General features: G+C 42.3%; 1 protein-coding gene across 1 annotated transcript in view; it reads left to right on the forward strand.

Annotated features, from left to right (window-relative positions):
• Window positions 1-14,174, forward strand: part of HS1BP3 (HCLS1 binding protein 3) — a 226,902-nt gene extending 212,728 nt beyond the window's left edge. Inside the window, exon 7 of the mRNA XM_073625334.1 lies at window positions 10,030-14,174. Within this exon, the coding sequence (XP_073481435.1) occupies window positions 10,030-10,258 (229 nt within the window). The 3' untranslated portion in view covers window positions 10,259-14,174. The remainder of the gene's footprint in view (window positions 1-10,029) is intronic.
• The last annotated feature ends 4,680 nt before the right edge of the window (window positions 14,175-18,854 follow it).

Consider the following 18,854-nt stretch of genomic DNA (forward strand, 5'->3'; position numbering starts at 1 on the left):
CAAATAGGCAGCCCAATGGAAACTTAAAGGAGGTTGCACAACAGGCTCACAACACTGCTGCTAACTGAAGGGCAGCAGCTTAGAATTGTCAGCCTGCAACAGGAAGTGCTGTTACTGGTAGGATCTCCGTGTAAAAAAAACTAAATCTAACAGATTTACAAAAAAATTATTTTTTTTAACCACTTCAATACAGGACACTTTCCCCCTCTTCCTGCCCAGGCCAACTTTCAGCTTTCAGCTCTGTCACACTTTGAATGACAATTGCGTGGTCATGCAACACTGTACTCAAATGAGATTTTTATCATTTTTTTCACACAAATAGAGCTTTCTTTTGGTGGTATTTACTCACTGCTGGGTTTTTTATTTTATGCAAAAAAAAAAAAAAACGGAAAAAGACTGGAAAATTTGAACAAGAAAAAAATGTCCTTAGTTTCTGTCAGAAGAATTTTGTAAATGAGTAATTTATTGCACTGATGGACACACTGAGGCTGCACTGATGGGCACTGATAAGGCGGCACTTATGGGCGCTGAAGGGCCCTAAAGGGAGGCAGTAATATGCAGGACTGATAGATGGCACTGATATGTAGCACTGGTGAGCACTGATAGGTGGCACTGATAGGTGCCACTTTTGGGCAGTAATAGGCAGGACTGATGAGCAGATACTGATAGCCACTGAAAGGCAGCACTGACTGGCATCACTGAACACAGATTGGCATCACTGATTGGCACAGATTAACATTACCGATGGGCACTGACTGGCATCACTGCTGGGCACTGTTGGGGTGCACAGATAATCAGGGCACTGATTACCTGTACAGGTCTCCTCTGTTAGTGTGAGGTGAGGAGAGCCGTGTTTCCGTGTTTACATGTGATCAGCTGTGATTGGACACAGCTGATCACATGGGTAAAGAGCTGCTTCATCGGCGGACACGACACAGCAGCGATCAGCGCGCCCCTCCCTGCGCGCCAGTGTGGTGAGACTGGGGCGATGTCATATGACGTTGTCCAAGAAAGGGAATCCTGCCCGCCATCATTTGTCTATACAGCGGGCAGCAGGAGGTTAAAAACTGAATACAGTTAGGCAAGATGCCAAACATAGTGAAAAGATTTTGATAAGAAAAGAGAAGGCGTCTCTAACTGCAATAAATACTAGACTTTAATAGCACATAGCGGTTAAAAACACTTACAAGAAAAATTAGGTATATAGGCTCATCATGTATTGGGAAGTGTTCAGCGGGAGGTGATCCCGTCAATGTGTCTCCTGGCCACTCCACCACTCCAGTGGTGTAGAGTGGCGTGTCTGGTACCCTGGGCGATCCATTGTGCTGCTGGAACTAGCATGGACCGCAGTAACTGGATGTCAAGAGGGGCAGTGATGCGTTTTGGAGCATGCGCACTGGCTCCTTCTTCATGACTGACTGTGGAATTGGAGGACTGGATTAAGTGAGAGTTTTGTGTCAGGTTTAGGGAAGATGTTATCAGGGTTTGATTGGAAATTTGAAGCGTGGTAAATGCTAGAGTACAGGTGATTTAAGAGTTACAGGATGATTATTAGTTGGGGATATATTTTAATTTTATGAGACAATTGAACATTTTTTACTTTACCTTTTGGTTTCAGTGCTGAAAACCACATATTTGCTCTTGCCTCTTGCGTGGGCACCAGGAGAGGATGTGAGTTAAACTCCCCAGTTTGGGCATAGCCAGCAGTAAACATTTTGACACCTTCCATCTTCATAAAAAAAAAAAACACAATTTAGCTGGAGTTGGGCTTACATGATGCATGATAGCCGTGAGTATTCCTGAATTTTCTATGGCAGACACCTACTCTGTATCTCAGGACTGGACAGATCCCAGGTAGTCAAGGCATCTAAAATGATATCTGCCGCAATTTTATTCTCTTAACTTTTCTTGCTGTTGTAATCTAAGCGCACTTTCCTTCTGTCTTCAAAACTAGCTATTAAATAGGAAAATTTGACTTCTCCATGACTTTGCTGGCCCCTGATTGTTATCTACAAAGAGTGATTTCCTTAAAGGAAGCAGGCCCTGTCTACATTGCTCTGATGTCCCTTCAGGAATACACTTGGAATTCCCATAGGGTTTCCTGGGGAATAAAAGGGACTTTTTGTTTCAGAACAGATATTCTTGTACATCCTTTACTACTGACAATTAACAGTTGATAGTAGTGGTTCATACAACGCCAAAGGATTTGTTTTAACTTATATTTTGATAGAGCTGGGAAGAGTTAAAATCCATGTTAGTTTATTTTTTTGCTGCCTGTATTTCCCTTCACTTCCTGTCCCTAGAGACTCAACAGGAAGTAAAAAAAAACAAATCTCCCAAAGTGAGGGAAATTCCCATCTTTTTTGGATGTAGTAGAGAAAGGAGGGTTAAAATCCCTATCAAGTGAGGGAAATTCCCATCTTAGGCAGATGTCCCCGAAGATTTTCTCCTAACAATACAAATAGAGGGGTGAATACCCCTAATGGGAACACAGGGACTAATAAAAAAACTTAACATATGACCTAACCCTTCCCAACACTTTTTGAAAAAGTGAAAAAGGGTTTTGCCTATAGAAACAGTTTAATAGTGCGAGTAACATTAAATGGAACTGAAGGCATTTTTTAAAAAAATACAATGAGTCAGGCTTTTTACTGCAAACATGCAATGTCTCTTCTGCAATAAAATACACCTACCTGCCTGCCCACAGACTTCTGTGGCATGTAAACTGAGCTCCGTTTACATCACCAGCACCCTCCCTGTGTGCCAGGATGACTGCACACATGCAGGAGTTACCTCATCCCATGCCGGCCAATGAAGATGCCTGGAGATCAGCACCTGAAAGGAGATGGGGAGAAGATACTGGCACTGGCGAGGGATGCATCAAGGGCTTGGGACTGTTCGAGAGGAAGAAAGTATAGTGCGTTAAGTTCTGCCTTAAATTATGCTGGAAGGTCTGCAGAGTCTTGTTAAATGATTCCTTGCTGTTAAACCTTCCTTCAATGCTGCAGTATGCCTAAGGGCTCTTTCACACTCGCTGTTGAGTGTGGTGCCCTCTAAAGAACAGTCTGCGTTTGGTTCACGTTTCAGAAGGCATTTCTCAGGTGGTGACGAGGCAATTATAATGCCTGCTAACTCCATGATTATGTTTAATCTCTGTTTATTAAATTTTTTTCTGTTATAACAAGTTCACATGAAAAAAAGGTATTAAAAAGAATTGGCTCAGACATATATCCATATACATTACAACACACCAACTCAGTGAAAGTAGGATATTAATGCTGTTACATACACATATCAAAAGTCATGGTAGTCCCCAATAGGTAAATACCAAAGAAGCGTACCGACCCTAGTAAGCGGGTATTGATGCACTCAGTAGTCAGACAAAAATACATAGTAAAGGTTATATCTATAGTAAATATACCTTATACCAAAAACATAAGAAACATAAAAATGCATTCACATGGAGAGGAGTCTTTCTACAATGAGAGCAATAGGGATACCTCTCTCGGGTGGACAGATAACAATAATATGAAAAAAAAGGGGAGGAGGGGGTGGAAGGGAAAGAAAAAAGCAAGACCCAAGCACTATGATGGGGGAAGAAGTCGGGTATCCAATAAAGTGTAGCGAGTAATATAACAGGGAGATCAAAGGTAAGAGGCAAATTTAGAGGAATGTCAGAGTGATTCCAGAATGACCATCTTAGAGTGTAATCAGCAGATTTAGCCATTTCCCAGGAGATCAGATTTTCCAGATGACAAATAGAGTCCATCCCACAGGCCCATTCCACGAAGGATGGGGAACGCCCTGGTGATCACAGTACATGCGGAAGTCAATAAGTGTTTTGTTCAAAGGATCCAGGCATCATTGATAGGAGAGTAATAAGAAGAGGATTAATGATTCCATCTCCAATCAAATCATAGAAGAGGTGAATTATTTTGTCCCAGAAAGGAGTTATGAGGGTACAAGTGCTCCAAATATATAATGCTTTTAATGCTGCACTGCCGCAATTACGTACTGTGCACTTGTGGTACAGTCCCTTTAAAACCAATGGGCGAGTTTGACCCTGTGGTAAAATGCAACGGCACAAATTAAAGCTCATGGCCGTGGCACATGAACAGCCCTTGCTGGCTGAATTGGGACAGCTCAGGTATGAGATGGAGGGGGAGCACAATGAAAAAGGGCGGCTGAGCACTAAGTGTGTTTACTGTGTGATTAGAAAGAGGACAGTGCTAGAACCAGTGAACACACTGACCTACATTTTCATGGGCACAGATTCAGGGTCATCCAGGAATACTGGCACCCGGTGTTTTCAAGTGGCATGCCATGCTCACCAGATGAATGTAAAGATAAAAATTAGAGTTCTTCAGCAGGTAAGCAACGCGTTCGCAGTCAGTTTAAAGGCAACTTTTTCGTATTTGATCAGTGCGTACCATTAATAAACGCCATAAAGTGCAGATTTCTGTTAATGCTGTGGAATTGTCCCTCTTAAGTACATTTTTGTCACCATTCCAGTGAGACTCCTGGACATAAACCGAAGTAGCTAAATGAACATTGTGTATTAGTACAAACTGTTTAAAAAATGCCGTAATCTAAATCCTCGATGAGCTTGACAGACTTTTAGGCACGCAGCTTGTTATTTAAAACTTTTAAAATGGACCTGATATCAGAGCCATAGAGAGGAACATTTTAATGAGTTATTTTGCAGGAATGTGTCCATCTGATGAGAAACCTCCATACTGACAGTTACCGTGAAGAAAAGCCACAATTTGATGCCTTTGTTAAAATGTATAAACTTATGATGTGCAGATGAACTGGGCCAACTCGTACATGGTGGTCTAATAAAGTGGACCTGTACATTGTCCCAAATTGAAGATGGTGATCTAATAAAGTGGACCTGTAAATTGTCCCAAATTGAAGAGATGCTGAAACAAGGTGACCGGAATGATTACCAGTCTATTTGAGGTTAAAGTGTCTCTAAACCGACATCATAAAAAACTATCAATAAATGGTGTATTACATGCTGCTCATACTCACTCAGTCACTATGAGATTGCATTTCTGTACAGTATTCTGCAAAAATCCTGGTTGGTCCTGTGCTCTCTATCTCCACCTTCTGTTCTCCCCCCATCTAGGGATTTTGCAGCTGTAGTGGCAACGTTGCACATACTCCGTTTTCAGTGAGTTTCTACGCTAAGCATTTCCTCTCTATCATATCTGAGCAGCCCATGTGACTATATACATGTGCGTGTATACACAGGGGTGCACGATAGCCCACTTCCTCCCTTCTCCTCCATGCCCACTAACCAGCTAAACACATTTGGGAGTGGGATATTACGTGTAGATTAAAGTGATTGTAAAGTCTCTTTTTTTTCTAATAAAATAACAAACATGTCATACTTACCTGCTCTGTGCAGTGGTTTTGCACAGAGCAGCCCGGATCCTCCTTTTCTCTGGTCCCTGTCTGGAGCTCCTGGCACCTTCCTCCTGTTGAGTGCCCCCACAGCCAGCAGCTTGCTATGCAAAAACCAAGCTGCAGCTTCGTATATCCATTCAGACACGGAGCTGCGGTTTGGCCACACCCCCTGTCTCTCCTGATTGGCTAACTGAGTTTGATAGCAGCGGGAGCCAATGGCGCCGCTGCTGTGTCTCGGCCAATCAGGAGGGAGAGTCCGGGGCGGCCGAGGCACTCGTGGACATCGCTGTATAGAGAGGGGGCTCAAGTAAGTATTGGGGGTGGGGGCTGAGGGGGACTGTTGCACACAAAAGGCTTTTTATCTTAATGCATAGAATGCATTGAGATAAAAAAACCTTCTGCCTTTACAATCATTTTAATGGAGGAATCGCCTCTTATTCTAAGACACAGGCTGGAGTGGCATGACATAGCCTGTGACTGGCAGAAAGCCGCCCACACCATGTTATTTCCACAAAATAATAAAGATTTTATTTCAAGTATACTGTCATATTTGTATGACAATTTAAAACAGTTTTTATTGATATTAAAGTGGGAGTAAACTCCCATGTATGATTTTTACCAAAAGGTAAGACTATAATAAGGCACCATTTAGGAGATATTTACTTTAGATGCCGCCAGTGACTTCACCGGCGCATGCACTCTGAAGGAGCGGCATACCCATGCCTTTCCTTCAGAGCCATGCTGTAAACAGCGACTCCCATGCGTATGGACGGGAGTGACGTCATTGCCGATTCTGCCATTCAAATCGCCGAAGCCCGCAAACCCAGAAAAAAGACCCGGTAATGATGGAAGCACCTTCAGCAGTGACTGCGCCCCACTGGAGGGCTTCGTTTTCAGGTAAGTCTGTCATAATGTGCTAACATGTGGTACAGTGATTTGGTTGGAGGGCTTTTTGATTTCTTTAATCTACTCTCACCATAACCTTTATGGTTATACTGTCTTGTTGGGTCTGAAGCCTTACTCAATGCAAGACATGGTTTCCATACAGTACTACTACATACTATACTAGCATACTAGCCCATTATGACTTAAACTGCCCAGGGCCCAATTTTTTTTTGCTTTTGATGCTACCACTTTAATTTTTTATTTTTACTCTGTATTCCAAAGACTGTTTTATTGTTGTTTTTTTTGAACATGTGACCAGCAGCAGAGGACTAGAAGCTCCTCCTGCTTATGTTTCCATGCAGACAGGCTGGCAGAGATCTGGGTCATGTGACAGCTGTATATTGATTAGGAAAAAGTACTTAGATGGTTTTAAAAAAAAAAATTAAATTACAGTGCCATCATTCATATACAGAAATAAAAAAGACAATGTACATTAACTGCTTGCCGCCTGCTCACCGTCAAATGAAGGCGGAGCGGTGCGGCTCTCGTTCTGGGACAACGACGGCAGCACGGCGGCCTCGCCTCGTTGCTAGGACACGCCGCGACCCTGATCTCTGTAAAGAGCCACATCCGCGGCTCTTTAACCATGTGATCGGCTGTGTCTAATCACAGCCGGTCACATGTAAACAAGGAAGTGCCGGTAAACGGCGCTTCACGCCTCACAGAGTGTGTGGCGAGGAGAGCCAATCAGCGGCATCTCCACGCAGGGGGACATCTAGGAATGTAATCAGGGCACTGATTACCAGTGCCCTGATTACAATATTGCAATATAGTATCACAAATCATTGCCCACCAATGCCAGCTATCAGTGCCCACCAGTGGCAGCAATCAGTGCCCACCACTGCCCACAAGTGCCACCAATCAATGCCCATTAGCGATGCCAGTCAGTGCTGGCAATCAGTGCCGCTTATTAGTGCTGCCCATCAATGCCCATCACTGCTGTCATTCAATGCCCATCAGTAATGCCCATCAGTACCGCCTATCTGTGCCGCCTATCAGTGCCCACCAGTGCCGCCTATTAGTGCCTAACTGTGCCCATCAGTGCCGCCTATCAGTGCTCATCAGTGCCACCTATCAGTGCCCATAAGTGCGGCATATTAGTGCCTCCTCATCAGTGCCCAATAAGTGCCACCATCAATGCCCACCAGTTCAGCCTATCAGTGCCCATCAGTGCCCATCAGTGCTGCCTCATCAGCGCACATCAGTGAAGGTTACAAAATTTACTGACAGGGAAAAAAGTAAAAAACTTTTTTTTTTGAAAATTTTTGGTCTTTTTTTTTTTGTAAACAATTAAAAACCCAACAGTGATTAAAGCGGAGTTCCACACAAAAATGGAACTTTCGCTTTTCGGAACCCTCCCCCCCTCCGGTGTCACATTTGGCACCTTTCAGGGGGGAGGGGGGTGCAGATACCTGTCTAAGACAGGTATTTGCACCCACTTCCGGCATAGACTCCCATGGGAGTCTACGCCTCTTCCCGTCCCCATCACGCTGTCTCCTGGGAACACACAGCTCCCAGGAGAGAGCGGGGACCACTTGGGACGCGCAGCGCGACTCGCGCATGCGCAGTAGGGAACCGGGAAGTGAAGCCGCAACGCTTCACTTCCTGATTCCCTCACCTAGGATGGTGGCGGCAGCTGCCGAGAACCGAGCGGGTTCTCGGGGTCCCCTGCCGACATCGCTGGACCCTGGGACAGGTAAGTGGCCATGTATTAAAAGTCAGCAGCTGCAGTATTTGTAGCTGCTGGCTTTTAATATTTTTTTTTTTTTTTGGCGGTGTGGGTGAACCCCCGCTTTAAATACGACCAAAAGAAAGCTCTATTTGTGTGAAGAAAATGATAAAAAATGTGTTTGTGTACAGGTTAGCAGGACCGCGCAATTGTCATTCAAAGTGTGACAGCGCTGAAAGCTGAAAAATGGCCTGGGCAGGAAGGGGGTGTAAGTGCCTGGTAGGCAAGTGGTTAAACAGTGTGTGTTTAGTATCCCTTTAATAAAACTGCAGACCCCCTCACTTGCATTCTAGGCAATGATAACTTTATGGGCAACTATCCAACTCTAGCAGTTACTAGATCGCTATTCCAGCTTTAGTGCTAGTTTACACTTGTGTGAATAAAAAATGCAGGTAAAAACTGATATGCAGTCACCTGCGTTTTTATGCGTTTATTTTTTAAACTCAAATCAGATTTATCTGCTTTTTTTCTATGAATTTTCTGTGAAAATACAATAAAATCCTTATTAGTGGACACAAACACAAAAACTCCTGCTTAATCTAAAAGCTAAACTGTATTGAGGTAATAAAGCTCTGTATATGTATGAGGTCTTGAGGCTCATTCACATGGGTGCTGTGGCCTGTACAGTGCAGATTTTATTATTTATGTGGCTGGAGCTGTGTGCAGGCAGCATATGCTATGCTATGGAGACACAGCAACTGTAGAAACACAGCCACAGGTCCTAATTTGACAGATGTGTGGATGCACGTGTACACCCCAAAACACAGACAGTTTGCATTCAGGACCACTCACCCGCACCTGCACACCTGTCAAATTTCAAATTAGGACCAATAAAGTTTGCAGCTACAACTGCCAGAAGAATTGTTCAGAATACTTGAATAAAAATTTGCTGCATGGTCAAGTTGCCAGAAAGAAGTCTTTACTGTGCCAATGCCACAGGGTAAAATGAATATGGGGTTGCGGGGGGGGGGGTAGACTCCACACAGAGGGTGGTAGGCTCCAGCATCATTGCAGAAAGGAAGGGGAGAAGAATCTTGTTCTCCTGTCTCCAGGTCTCACAAAGCCATTTAATGTTCAGTAAATGCTATTAGGTTTGGGTTGAGCCAACTAGAGATCTGTAAGCAGGTGAATAATACAAATTCATACCAGTAGAACCGTTTTTTTTTTTTAATTCTACCATGTGCCCTTTTCTGTTGCAATCAAGTACTCCATCTCATTGATTTAACTGACTTTTGCTAACCAGATGGTGAGCGAGTGTGCTTGGTGTTGTTTCCAGAAAATCGAGGTACAACTTTTTGCCGCACTCACCAGGAGAGGGAAAATAGTGCGTCTATAAGTCTTACTTGGAATTTAATGATGGTGTAACAGAAAGAAGGCAGGATCATATGGTTTGAAAATGTCCAGGTTATGTGTCGAACTTCCGACCAAAAATCCTGAAGTCTACTGCGCGTCCAGAAAACATGAAGAATGTATCCCACCGTCTCCCCGCATCTCCAACACGTCTCTGTGCACTGCACGCACATCTTGTGAATCCTACTGGGGGTGTAGTACCATCTGGTCAGGCCTTTAAATCCTGGTATTTGAAGCAAATGGATGTTTTGTATGTAAAGAGGAGTATCCTCTCCGTCTGCTTAGTGGAGAGAGTGATGTGGAGGTCCCTCTCACACTGGTGATTTTAGGGAGGTTTGAAACCCTCTGGAGTAGAGATGAGTAGGTGATATGTCATTATTATGGCGTGCTGTAGGGATAAGCAATGTTCTTGTTGGCATTCTTTTCATACAAAAACCCTTCAGCATTATACTTTATGAAAATGGTAAAGGTAAGCTGGGATTAGGTAAAAATGTAAGAACAAAGTCTTTAGATAGGTTAGCTAGTCTTTACGTACTGTATAACATATTTCCATAACTAAATCATGATATTTTTTTTTATCTTCGTGGCCACAGAGTTGAAGAAGACTTCCAGAACCTCTTAAATCTTGGAGTGAAGCCAAAGATCAAACCAAAGCCAAAAATTCCAGCCAAGCCTAGTTTTCTAAAGGAGACAAAGAATTCAGACAACAACCTGGCACAGGTGGACTCACAGCCCAACGTACAGGCCATGGACGAGTCAGACATACTTCGCTACATTAAAGAAAATGAGTCCTCAGACAATGACTCACTCAGTCTGTTTTGAAGGAATGATGCTGAGATTGCTCTTTGAAGTGCCCTTTATCCCTGCTGCGTAAACAGCGGCTCCTGAGCTACCTCTAGTAATAATTACTAATGGTGGCAGAAGTTTAATAAACATTAACTGCATCTGGAATGTGAAGATGCCCTACAGCAACAGCTCGGTTACCAAAGCACTCAGCATGCTTTGCATGTTGTCAGCTTTTGCTGGGAGCTAGAACATACAATTATCTTTCATTCGGCCTCTGAAGTAGGAAACTGCAGAAGCCTGATTTGAAATGGGCAAAGCCAGTGCCTTGAATAGCTCAAGTTATCAGCAAGCCAGCATAGTACTGGATGAACGGCTATTTTAGGGCACTAATAAATACTAAAGCATAAGTCACACCATGAGCATTTCTTTCAGCATGGCCAATCAAATCACATGGTTCTGTTAATAGTCTCACAGTGTTGTACAATGTTAGCCATCAGGCGGCCGCAGAAAAACGTAGACTTAAAAAAAAAATTTCACTGAGTAAGATGGAAGTGCAGTCAGTTTATGTCTCATCCTCAGGTATGTGATTCAGAAACTAAAGATTCATATATCTGTTTAGCCACTATTTTCATCCAAGCACCTCTGCGCCAAACCATCACTTTGTTCATTCCATTCTCTTCTCTTGGCAGTAAAGCTGAATATACACTAGTAGATTTTTCTAACAAACACTGCTATGAGCATTTGTACCAAAATTCTTTGTACATACAATGACTGGACAAATGTCTTTCGAAAGTAATCTAAAATTTTGTGCGCTTTTAACAGTAGATTTTGGAGTGAATGAAAACTCCCAAATTTAAATCACATTCACGGTTAGAAAATCATTTGTCTGAATAAAATTTTCCATCCTGCTCCTTCAGATCGAAAACAAACATTGAGTTGACCCCACCAATTATTCGAAAACAAATGTTCTTAAAGCAAAAAATTTCAACTGAAACTCTACTAGTGCATAACCAGCTTAAGCTCCCAGGTTGGATTGATAACACTGTGCAGTGCAAAAGAGCCTGAAATGGCTGACAGAATAAATACAATTAATCAGGAATTTTCTTTTTATTTCAAAAGTGTATAGCTGATGCTAGCAAAGGAATGCTACACAATGAAATTTAAAATAATTAATTTTCTTGATGCTATGATGTTTAAACGCTGATTGTAATTTTCTAGTCGAAGACTGAAGATTTTGATATTAGGCATTAAAATATTTTGTATGCTTAGCTGCTATTTAGTAAAGAATATAGTTTTGCTTGTCATTATTTTGGTATCACTGGTCGCCAATACTATTATTTTTGTACAGGTTGGAAAATGTGAATCAAACCTTTCCTATTGTTTAGCAATGTGATTTTTCAGGAACATTTCATTTTATGCAATCATACATATGTGTAACTAGGTAAAGAATAACTGTTAAAAAAACTAGGTTAAAAAAAAAACATTCCTTTAAATTGTACTTAACCACTTCGGCCCCAGAAGGATTTACCCCTTCCTGACCAGAGCACTTTTTGCGATTCGGCACTGCTTCGCTTTAACTGACAATTGCGCGGTCGTGTGATGTTGCACCCAAACAAAATTAGTCCTTTTTTCCCCACAAATAGAGCTTTCTTTTGGTGGTATTTGATCACCTCTGCGGTTTTTATTTTTTTACGCTATAAACAAAAAAAATGACAATTAAAAAAAAGAGCAATATTTTTTACTTTTTCCTATAATAAATATCCCCAAAAAATATATTAAAAAATGTATGTCTTTCTCAGTTTAGGCCGATATGTATTCTTCTACATATTTTTAAGCGTATATTGATTGGTTTGCGCTAAAGTTATAGCATCTACAAAATAGGGGATAGATTTAAAGCACTTTTATTATTATAATTTTTTATTTTTTATTACTAGTAATGGCTTCGATTTGCGATCTTTATCATGACTGCGACATTATGGCGGACACATCGGACACTTTTGACACCATTTTGGGACCATTGTCATTTATACAGCGATCATTGCTATAAAAATGCACTGATTAACGTGTAAATGACACTGGCAGGAAAGGGGTTAACCACTAGGGGGCGATCAAGGGGTTAAGTGTGTCCTAGGGATGTGTTCTAACTGTGGGGGGGATGGGCTACCACTGACATGACAGCAATCACTGCTCCCGATCACATGGAGCTGTAGATCCCTGTCATGTCACTAGGCAGAACGGGGAAATGCCTTGTTTACAAAGACATCTCCCCGTTCTTCCGTTTCGTGACACGATTGCGGACACCGAGTCCGCGGGACCCACGGGCACGCCCACAATGTCGCGATTTAAAGGGGACATACCTGTACGCCCATGCCCAGCCATGCCATTGTGCCATATTTAACCAGTTTGCACCAAACCCCCCAACCCCTTCATGTGACCATAACTAACCCATCTCATGTTTGCTTCCTGCAGTTTTTCATTTCCATATATGTCTACAGGAATGTAAAACCCGCTTGAAGCAGGTCAATGGTGGGTTTGAATCAAGTCAACTGCAAGTCATAGGCACCTGTTAATGAATTCTGAATGACCTCACAATAGGGGAGATTTACTAAAACTGGAGCACTCAGAATCTGTTGCAGTTGTGCATGGTAGACCATCAGTTTCTAACTTCAGCTTGTTCAGTTAAGCTTTGACAATAAAACCTGGAAGCTGATTGAACTCAATCTGACAGATTGCTATCCAGTACCCCCCCCCCCCCAACCCCCAGTAATAATATTTTTTATGTATAGTAACAAAGTGATAGGGTAGAAGTAGAGCGAGCATTATGTAGAAAGCAAGTGAGTTGACAGACAAGGTTTTTTCTTCCCTGGATTGGCCTTCAAATTCCCAAATCCTTCCTTATCTGATTTTGGTTAAAGCTAAGGTTTACAAACCTGCACCAGGGATGGGTCCTTACAGTAAATTAAAAAATGTCCTCTGTGATGGTGGCTTCTGTTTTGCTTGAAATCCTCCATCCCCATACCCCTGGAGCTGTGATCTTCTGGTACTGCAGGTGTAAATACGAATGGCTCCATCTGTCAGTCACGCGTCAAAAGTGCCAACTATGACCACCCTTTCTGCCCCCCTGCTTTATTAATAAAAGCTGCACTATCAGTTCCCTCTAAAAGCAGCTCTATCAATGGAGGAGGTGGACCTTTCATTCATCCTCCTATTATTCGTTCATAGAACGCTTTTCATTGTGAGAACTGATAGTATAGCTTCTATGAATGGAGGAGGGGGCAGAAAAGGCAGGCACTTTAGATGGGTGCCTGTGAGAAGGAGGAGCTGCTCATATTGAAACCCGCAGCACAGAAGATCACAGCTGTGATGTCAACTGGGTGGGCAGAGGATGGAAAACTTCAAGCAACACGACAGCTACCATAACAAGGGACACATTGCATTTTTTATTTATTTTATTTATTTCAGGTACTTATATAGCGCCGTCAATTTACGCAGCGCTTTACATATACATTGTACATTCACATCAGTCCCTACCCTCAAGGAGCTTACAATCTACGGTCCCTAACTCTCATTCATACATACTAAGGACAATTTAGACAGGATCCAATTAACCTACCAGCATGTCTTTGGAGTGTGGGAGGAAACCGGAGGAAACCCACGCAGGCACAGGGAGAACATGCAAACTCCAGGCAGGTAGTGTCGTGGGTGGGATTCGAACCAGCGACCCTTCTTACTGCTAGGTGAAAGTGCTATCCACTGCACCACTGTGCCGCCCATTCATTGTAAGTACCGTCCCTGGTCCCGATTAGTGAACATTTTTTTTTTTAATTTTCAGATTCAATATCGTCTCCCGTATATCTCCAATAGAATAATGATGCGCAGAACATGCTGTTATCAGGTTAAATCATTTTCACTGCCTGTATCTTTTCTTTAAATAAATGTACATTTTGATTTACTCTCTTTGCATTGAGTTGATGTGCAGATTGATGAGATGAAATATACAGGACCATCACAAATTTAAAAAAGCAGGGAAACATTTGTCCTGCAATTTCAGACATGCTTATAATATAAAGCTGAACTTCAGGCAGATAATAGACACACATTAATTCAGCTCTCTAAACATTAATTGTATTAAAGGGGTTGTAAACCCTCGTGTTTTTTCACCTTACGGCATCCTATGCATTAAGGTAAAAAAACTTCTGTCACTCACCAGCCCCCCCGTTTTACTCACCTTATCCCATTTGTTTCCACGCCGGAGACACACTCACCCTCTCTGCCCATTGTCTCGGCTCTTGATTGGATAGATTGATAGCAGCGCAGCCATTGGCTCCCACTCCTGTCAATCAAATCCAATGACGCGGGGGCGGTGCTGAGTCCAGCATTCTGTGTCTATGGACGCAGAATGTGGACTCGGGAACGCGCCCGCATGGGGACCCCCACAGAGAGTGCTTCTCCTAGGTGGTTTCCCGATGCGGGGAGGAGCCACGAGCGCCGTTGGACTCCAGAAGGATGAGGATCGGGGCCACTATGTGCAAAACGAACTGCACAGTGGAGGTATATATGATATGTTTGTTATTTAAAAAAAAAAAAACACGAGAGTTTAGTAACCCTTTCATTTAATAATTATTAATAATAATTTAATAGTTAATGATTTGAATATAAACATTGAATTCATTTTTTTAAATGAAAGAAGTGTAAGTACCTACATTTGACCTGGTGAGCCTCTTGCAGTCCCTGTGCAGAAGAGCTGGACTGTGAGAGGTAGAAGCCAATTCGTTCATGTGCTGACGAGAAGCATGCTGATAGGAGGAGAAACCAGAGTGGCAGAGGATGGAGATTATCATTGTGTTGCTTGTCTTTATCTCTGTCCATTCACAGGCAGATCCAGGATGACTTGTGCTCAGAAGGAGTGGGATGAATGATGCAGACCATCAGACTGAAGATATCTTGTGATGCAAAAGAAGTAGGGGCAGTGAATATTGCAACAAAAGCTGCTTTTTTATTTTATTATTGACTGTAGTTCGGCTTTAAATCTCTGGTGGATGCACTCAGTGAATGCCAGAAAATTTGAATTACAATTTTTAGGATAAATTTACCTCATTTTTAGAGTGTTAAATGCACTGTAAATGTGCGTTGGGCAGTGAGCTCAGTGTCTCCTCCATAAGAATCAATTACAAATCATACATACCACAGAATCACTATCTGCAAATGTCACAAAAGGGATTGACTGTGTTAGATGTAAATTGCCTGTGTAAGGGCTCATTTGCACTTCATAATATGGAGGCATCCAGGGGCATATATCTGTACGCTTGCACATGTTTACACTAGGACTGGCATTTATCCATGTACAGTTGTATCCTGTAAGTCATTTGTACGCAACATCTGTGGCTCACGGATTCTGAAATATAGGTGTATTTTACATATAGACTTGTGCGAATTAACGCTTAAAGTGTATAAACCACTAAATAAATAATGTACTATATTGTAGAATAATAGTCCTTGGTGTGGCTGCTGCATTTGTTTTAGTTTTTTTCAATCTTCTTTTGCTTTCTCTTAACCTGATAATACTGGAATCTACACATTTCCTGTTCCTGGGTGACTACATCACCCATCCACTGTATCTATGGAGGGAGCCATAGTTGTAACATTAGGTTGCTTTCCTGATGTGGACTACAAACATGTTAGTATCTCTTCATCTCTGTTACATGGATGCTGGGCAGTTTGTACATTACTGAAGATAACTGGAAGGTCAGGTATTTTCTGCATTTGTTGAAAATGTTCTTAGCTTGAAAAAAAAGGAGACATCTATTGATGTCCTCCCAGAACCGCGTGTTCTGTGATTGGGGTATAGGCAGGGCCATTTTTAAGGCAGGGCAAAAGGGGCAGCTGCCCTGGGCCCTGTCATTGTTGTGGGGCCCAAAGCAGCTGCCTCATACTTGCCAACTATACTGGTTTAAATTCCCTCGTCCCTTGAGGATTTAGTCCTGTGGTGTGTCCCAATATCTCAGTGTGAAGTGCTGCTACTAATGCTGCCCAGTTCTGCCCTTTTGTTGTGTACAGATGACTCACCTGCAGACCCTGTGTTTACATGTAAATTAATGGCATTCATATGTAAATTGTGACGGCATTCATGTGTAAATAGCAGAGGCATTGATATGTATATCATGCCCCCCTCAGGTCATTTCCACAGTAATCTCTAGCAGCCAATCAACAAGCAGAAATCGTGTGCTGTAACCTCTAGCAACTAATCAGTAAGCCGTAATGTGTGCTGTAACCCCTAGCAACCAGTCTGTGAGCAGTGATACACTGTAACCTCTGGCAACCAATCGCAATAGCTACCTGATCTGATTCAGTAAACTGATTTTGAGTCTAGCTGCTATTTATTGTATGTCTCAGAGCAGGTGGAGTACGAAATTGCATGGGGGGGGGTCCAATCAATAATAAAGATGGCCCTGGGTATAGGGCTAATCACAGCGGGCCTTTAACACGTGATCAGCTGTGTCCAATCACAGCTGATCACAATGTAAACACACTTTCCGGTTATCGGCATTCCTTTCCTCATGTGCTGTCACACTGTGAGGAGAGGAGAGCCGGTAACCGGCAAGTGTGACAGGGGTCATCTACACTGATAATCAGGCACTGATTCACTGATTATCAGTGCAGCCCCAACAGTGTCAATCAGTGCTGCCAATCAATGCCCATCAGTGCCGCCCATCCCTCCTGCCTATCAGTGCTACCTATTTGTGCCATAGTAGGTGCCCATCAGTGCAGCCTCATCAGCGCATATCAGTAAAGGAGAAAAATTACTTATTTGCAAAATTTTGTTTTGCAAAAAAAAAAAAAACCAGCAGGGATTAAATACTGCCAAAAGAAAGCTCTATTTGAGTGAAAAAACTATAAACGTTTCATATGGGTACAGTGTTGTATGACTGTGCAAATGTCATTCAAAGTGTGACAGCACTGAAAGTTGAAAATTGGCCTGGACAGAAAGGGGGTGAAAGTGCCCTGTAGGCAAGTGGTTAATCTGTCCAGCACATCTAAGAACTGTAGGTTGAAATATATGACACTTTTTGGCTGTACATGTCCCTTATAATTGTGGCAGACCTTTCACTGGGTTTCCCGTGGTAAGTAGCGAGCCAGTCAGTCTTCACTTTCAAAACATACCCTAGACGGATGTCATTAATTCTACTAAGGTAAGATAAGGAATTCCATGGAAAGATACAATTTGTTACCTAAACAAACAGATAACATGACTTCTGGAGGCAGTGGCTCTTTAAAGCTTATGTAAGATTAAGTTTACCTATAGAGGGAACCTATCTGTGGCTCACCTCATTCTAGCTGCTTTAGCACTATAGGGTCAGAGTCTGTGATAATTAGTTTGAACTGTCTGACCCTAATGTATGGAAAGTGAGGTCTTCCTCCACCTGCCAATACAGCATAGTAAAGGAAATCAGTTACCACTCTCATTCCACTGTGAACAGTATGACGGGACTATAAACTGGAGTGAATTCTGATTGAGACTGCCTTTGCAGCCGAATTCCTCCTTCTGTGGCCATTCCTGTTCAATAAAAGTCAATCTAATGATCAACTTTTGGTGAACGGGATGTTGGAAATTTTTCATTTGGTCAGCAGCTGTAGCCAATGGGCTGCAGTGCTAAACAGTGTATTCTGGCAGTGGTGGAGTTCCCGCTGTCAGAATACAATAAAAAAGCGGGATGCATTCCTCCATCCACCTCACATGTGTGGATGGGGGAATCTGTTTGTTTTTTTTTTTAACAAGTTTGCTGGCTGATCTATCTGTGGACAGCCTTAAGCTAGTTATACACATATCAAAATTCAGCTGGTTCAGCAGAGATTGGGATCCATGTGTACCCCTCTCTGTTCAACAGAAGCTTGTTGTTAGACCGGCTTCTGTTGAAAGGTAAAATAGAAAGAGTTCTCCGCACACCACTTAAATAAAAATAACGTTATGAATAAGCACTGAGACACGTGTGAAACGCGTTAACCATTGCAGATCCAGTGTCATTTGTGTTGTCCTCGTGTGATACATGTAATGGAGGTTGAGCATCTTCATTTAACCACTTTAGCTCCGGAAGGTTTTACCCCCTTCCTGACCAAGCCATTTTTAGCAATACTGCACTGCGTTGCTTTAACTGAAAATTGCGCAGTCGTGCAGCGCTGTACCCACTTAAAATGTATGTCCTTTTTTTCTCCCACAAATGGTGGTATTTGATCACCTCTGTGGTTTTTATTGTTTGCACTATAAACAAAAAAATGAAATGAAATCATATTTCTTTATCAATTTAGGCCGATTTGTATTTTGATACATATTTGTGGTAAAAAAAATCGTATAAAGCGTATATTGATTATTTTGCACAAAAGTTATAGCGTGAGATATGGGATAGATTTATGGACTTTTTTTATTGTTTTTACTAGTAATGGTGGCAATCAGCAATTTTTAGCGGGACTGCAACATTGAGGCGGACAAATCTGATACTAAGTGACACTTTTTGGGGACACCAATACAGTGATCTGTGCTAAAAAAAAAAAAAAAATGCACTGACACTGTATAAATGACACTGGCAGGGAAGGGGTTAGCATCAGAGGCAATCAAAGGGTGTGTTCCCTGGGAGTG

The sequence above is a fragment of the Aquarana catesbeiana genome, linkage group LG04 (genome assembly GCF_042186555.1).
Source record: "Aquarana catesbeiana isolate 2022-GZ linkage group LG04, ASM4218655v1, whole genome shotgun sequence".
In the NCBI taxonomy this organism is placed as follows: domain Eukaryota; kingdom Metazoa; phylum Chordata; class Amphibia; order Anura; family Ranidae; genus Aquarana; species Aquarana catesbeiana.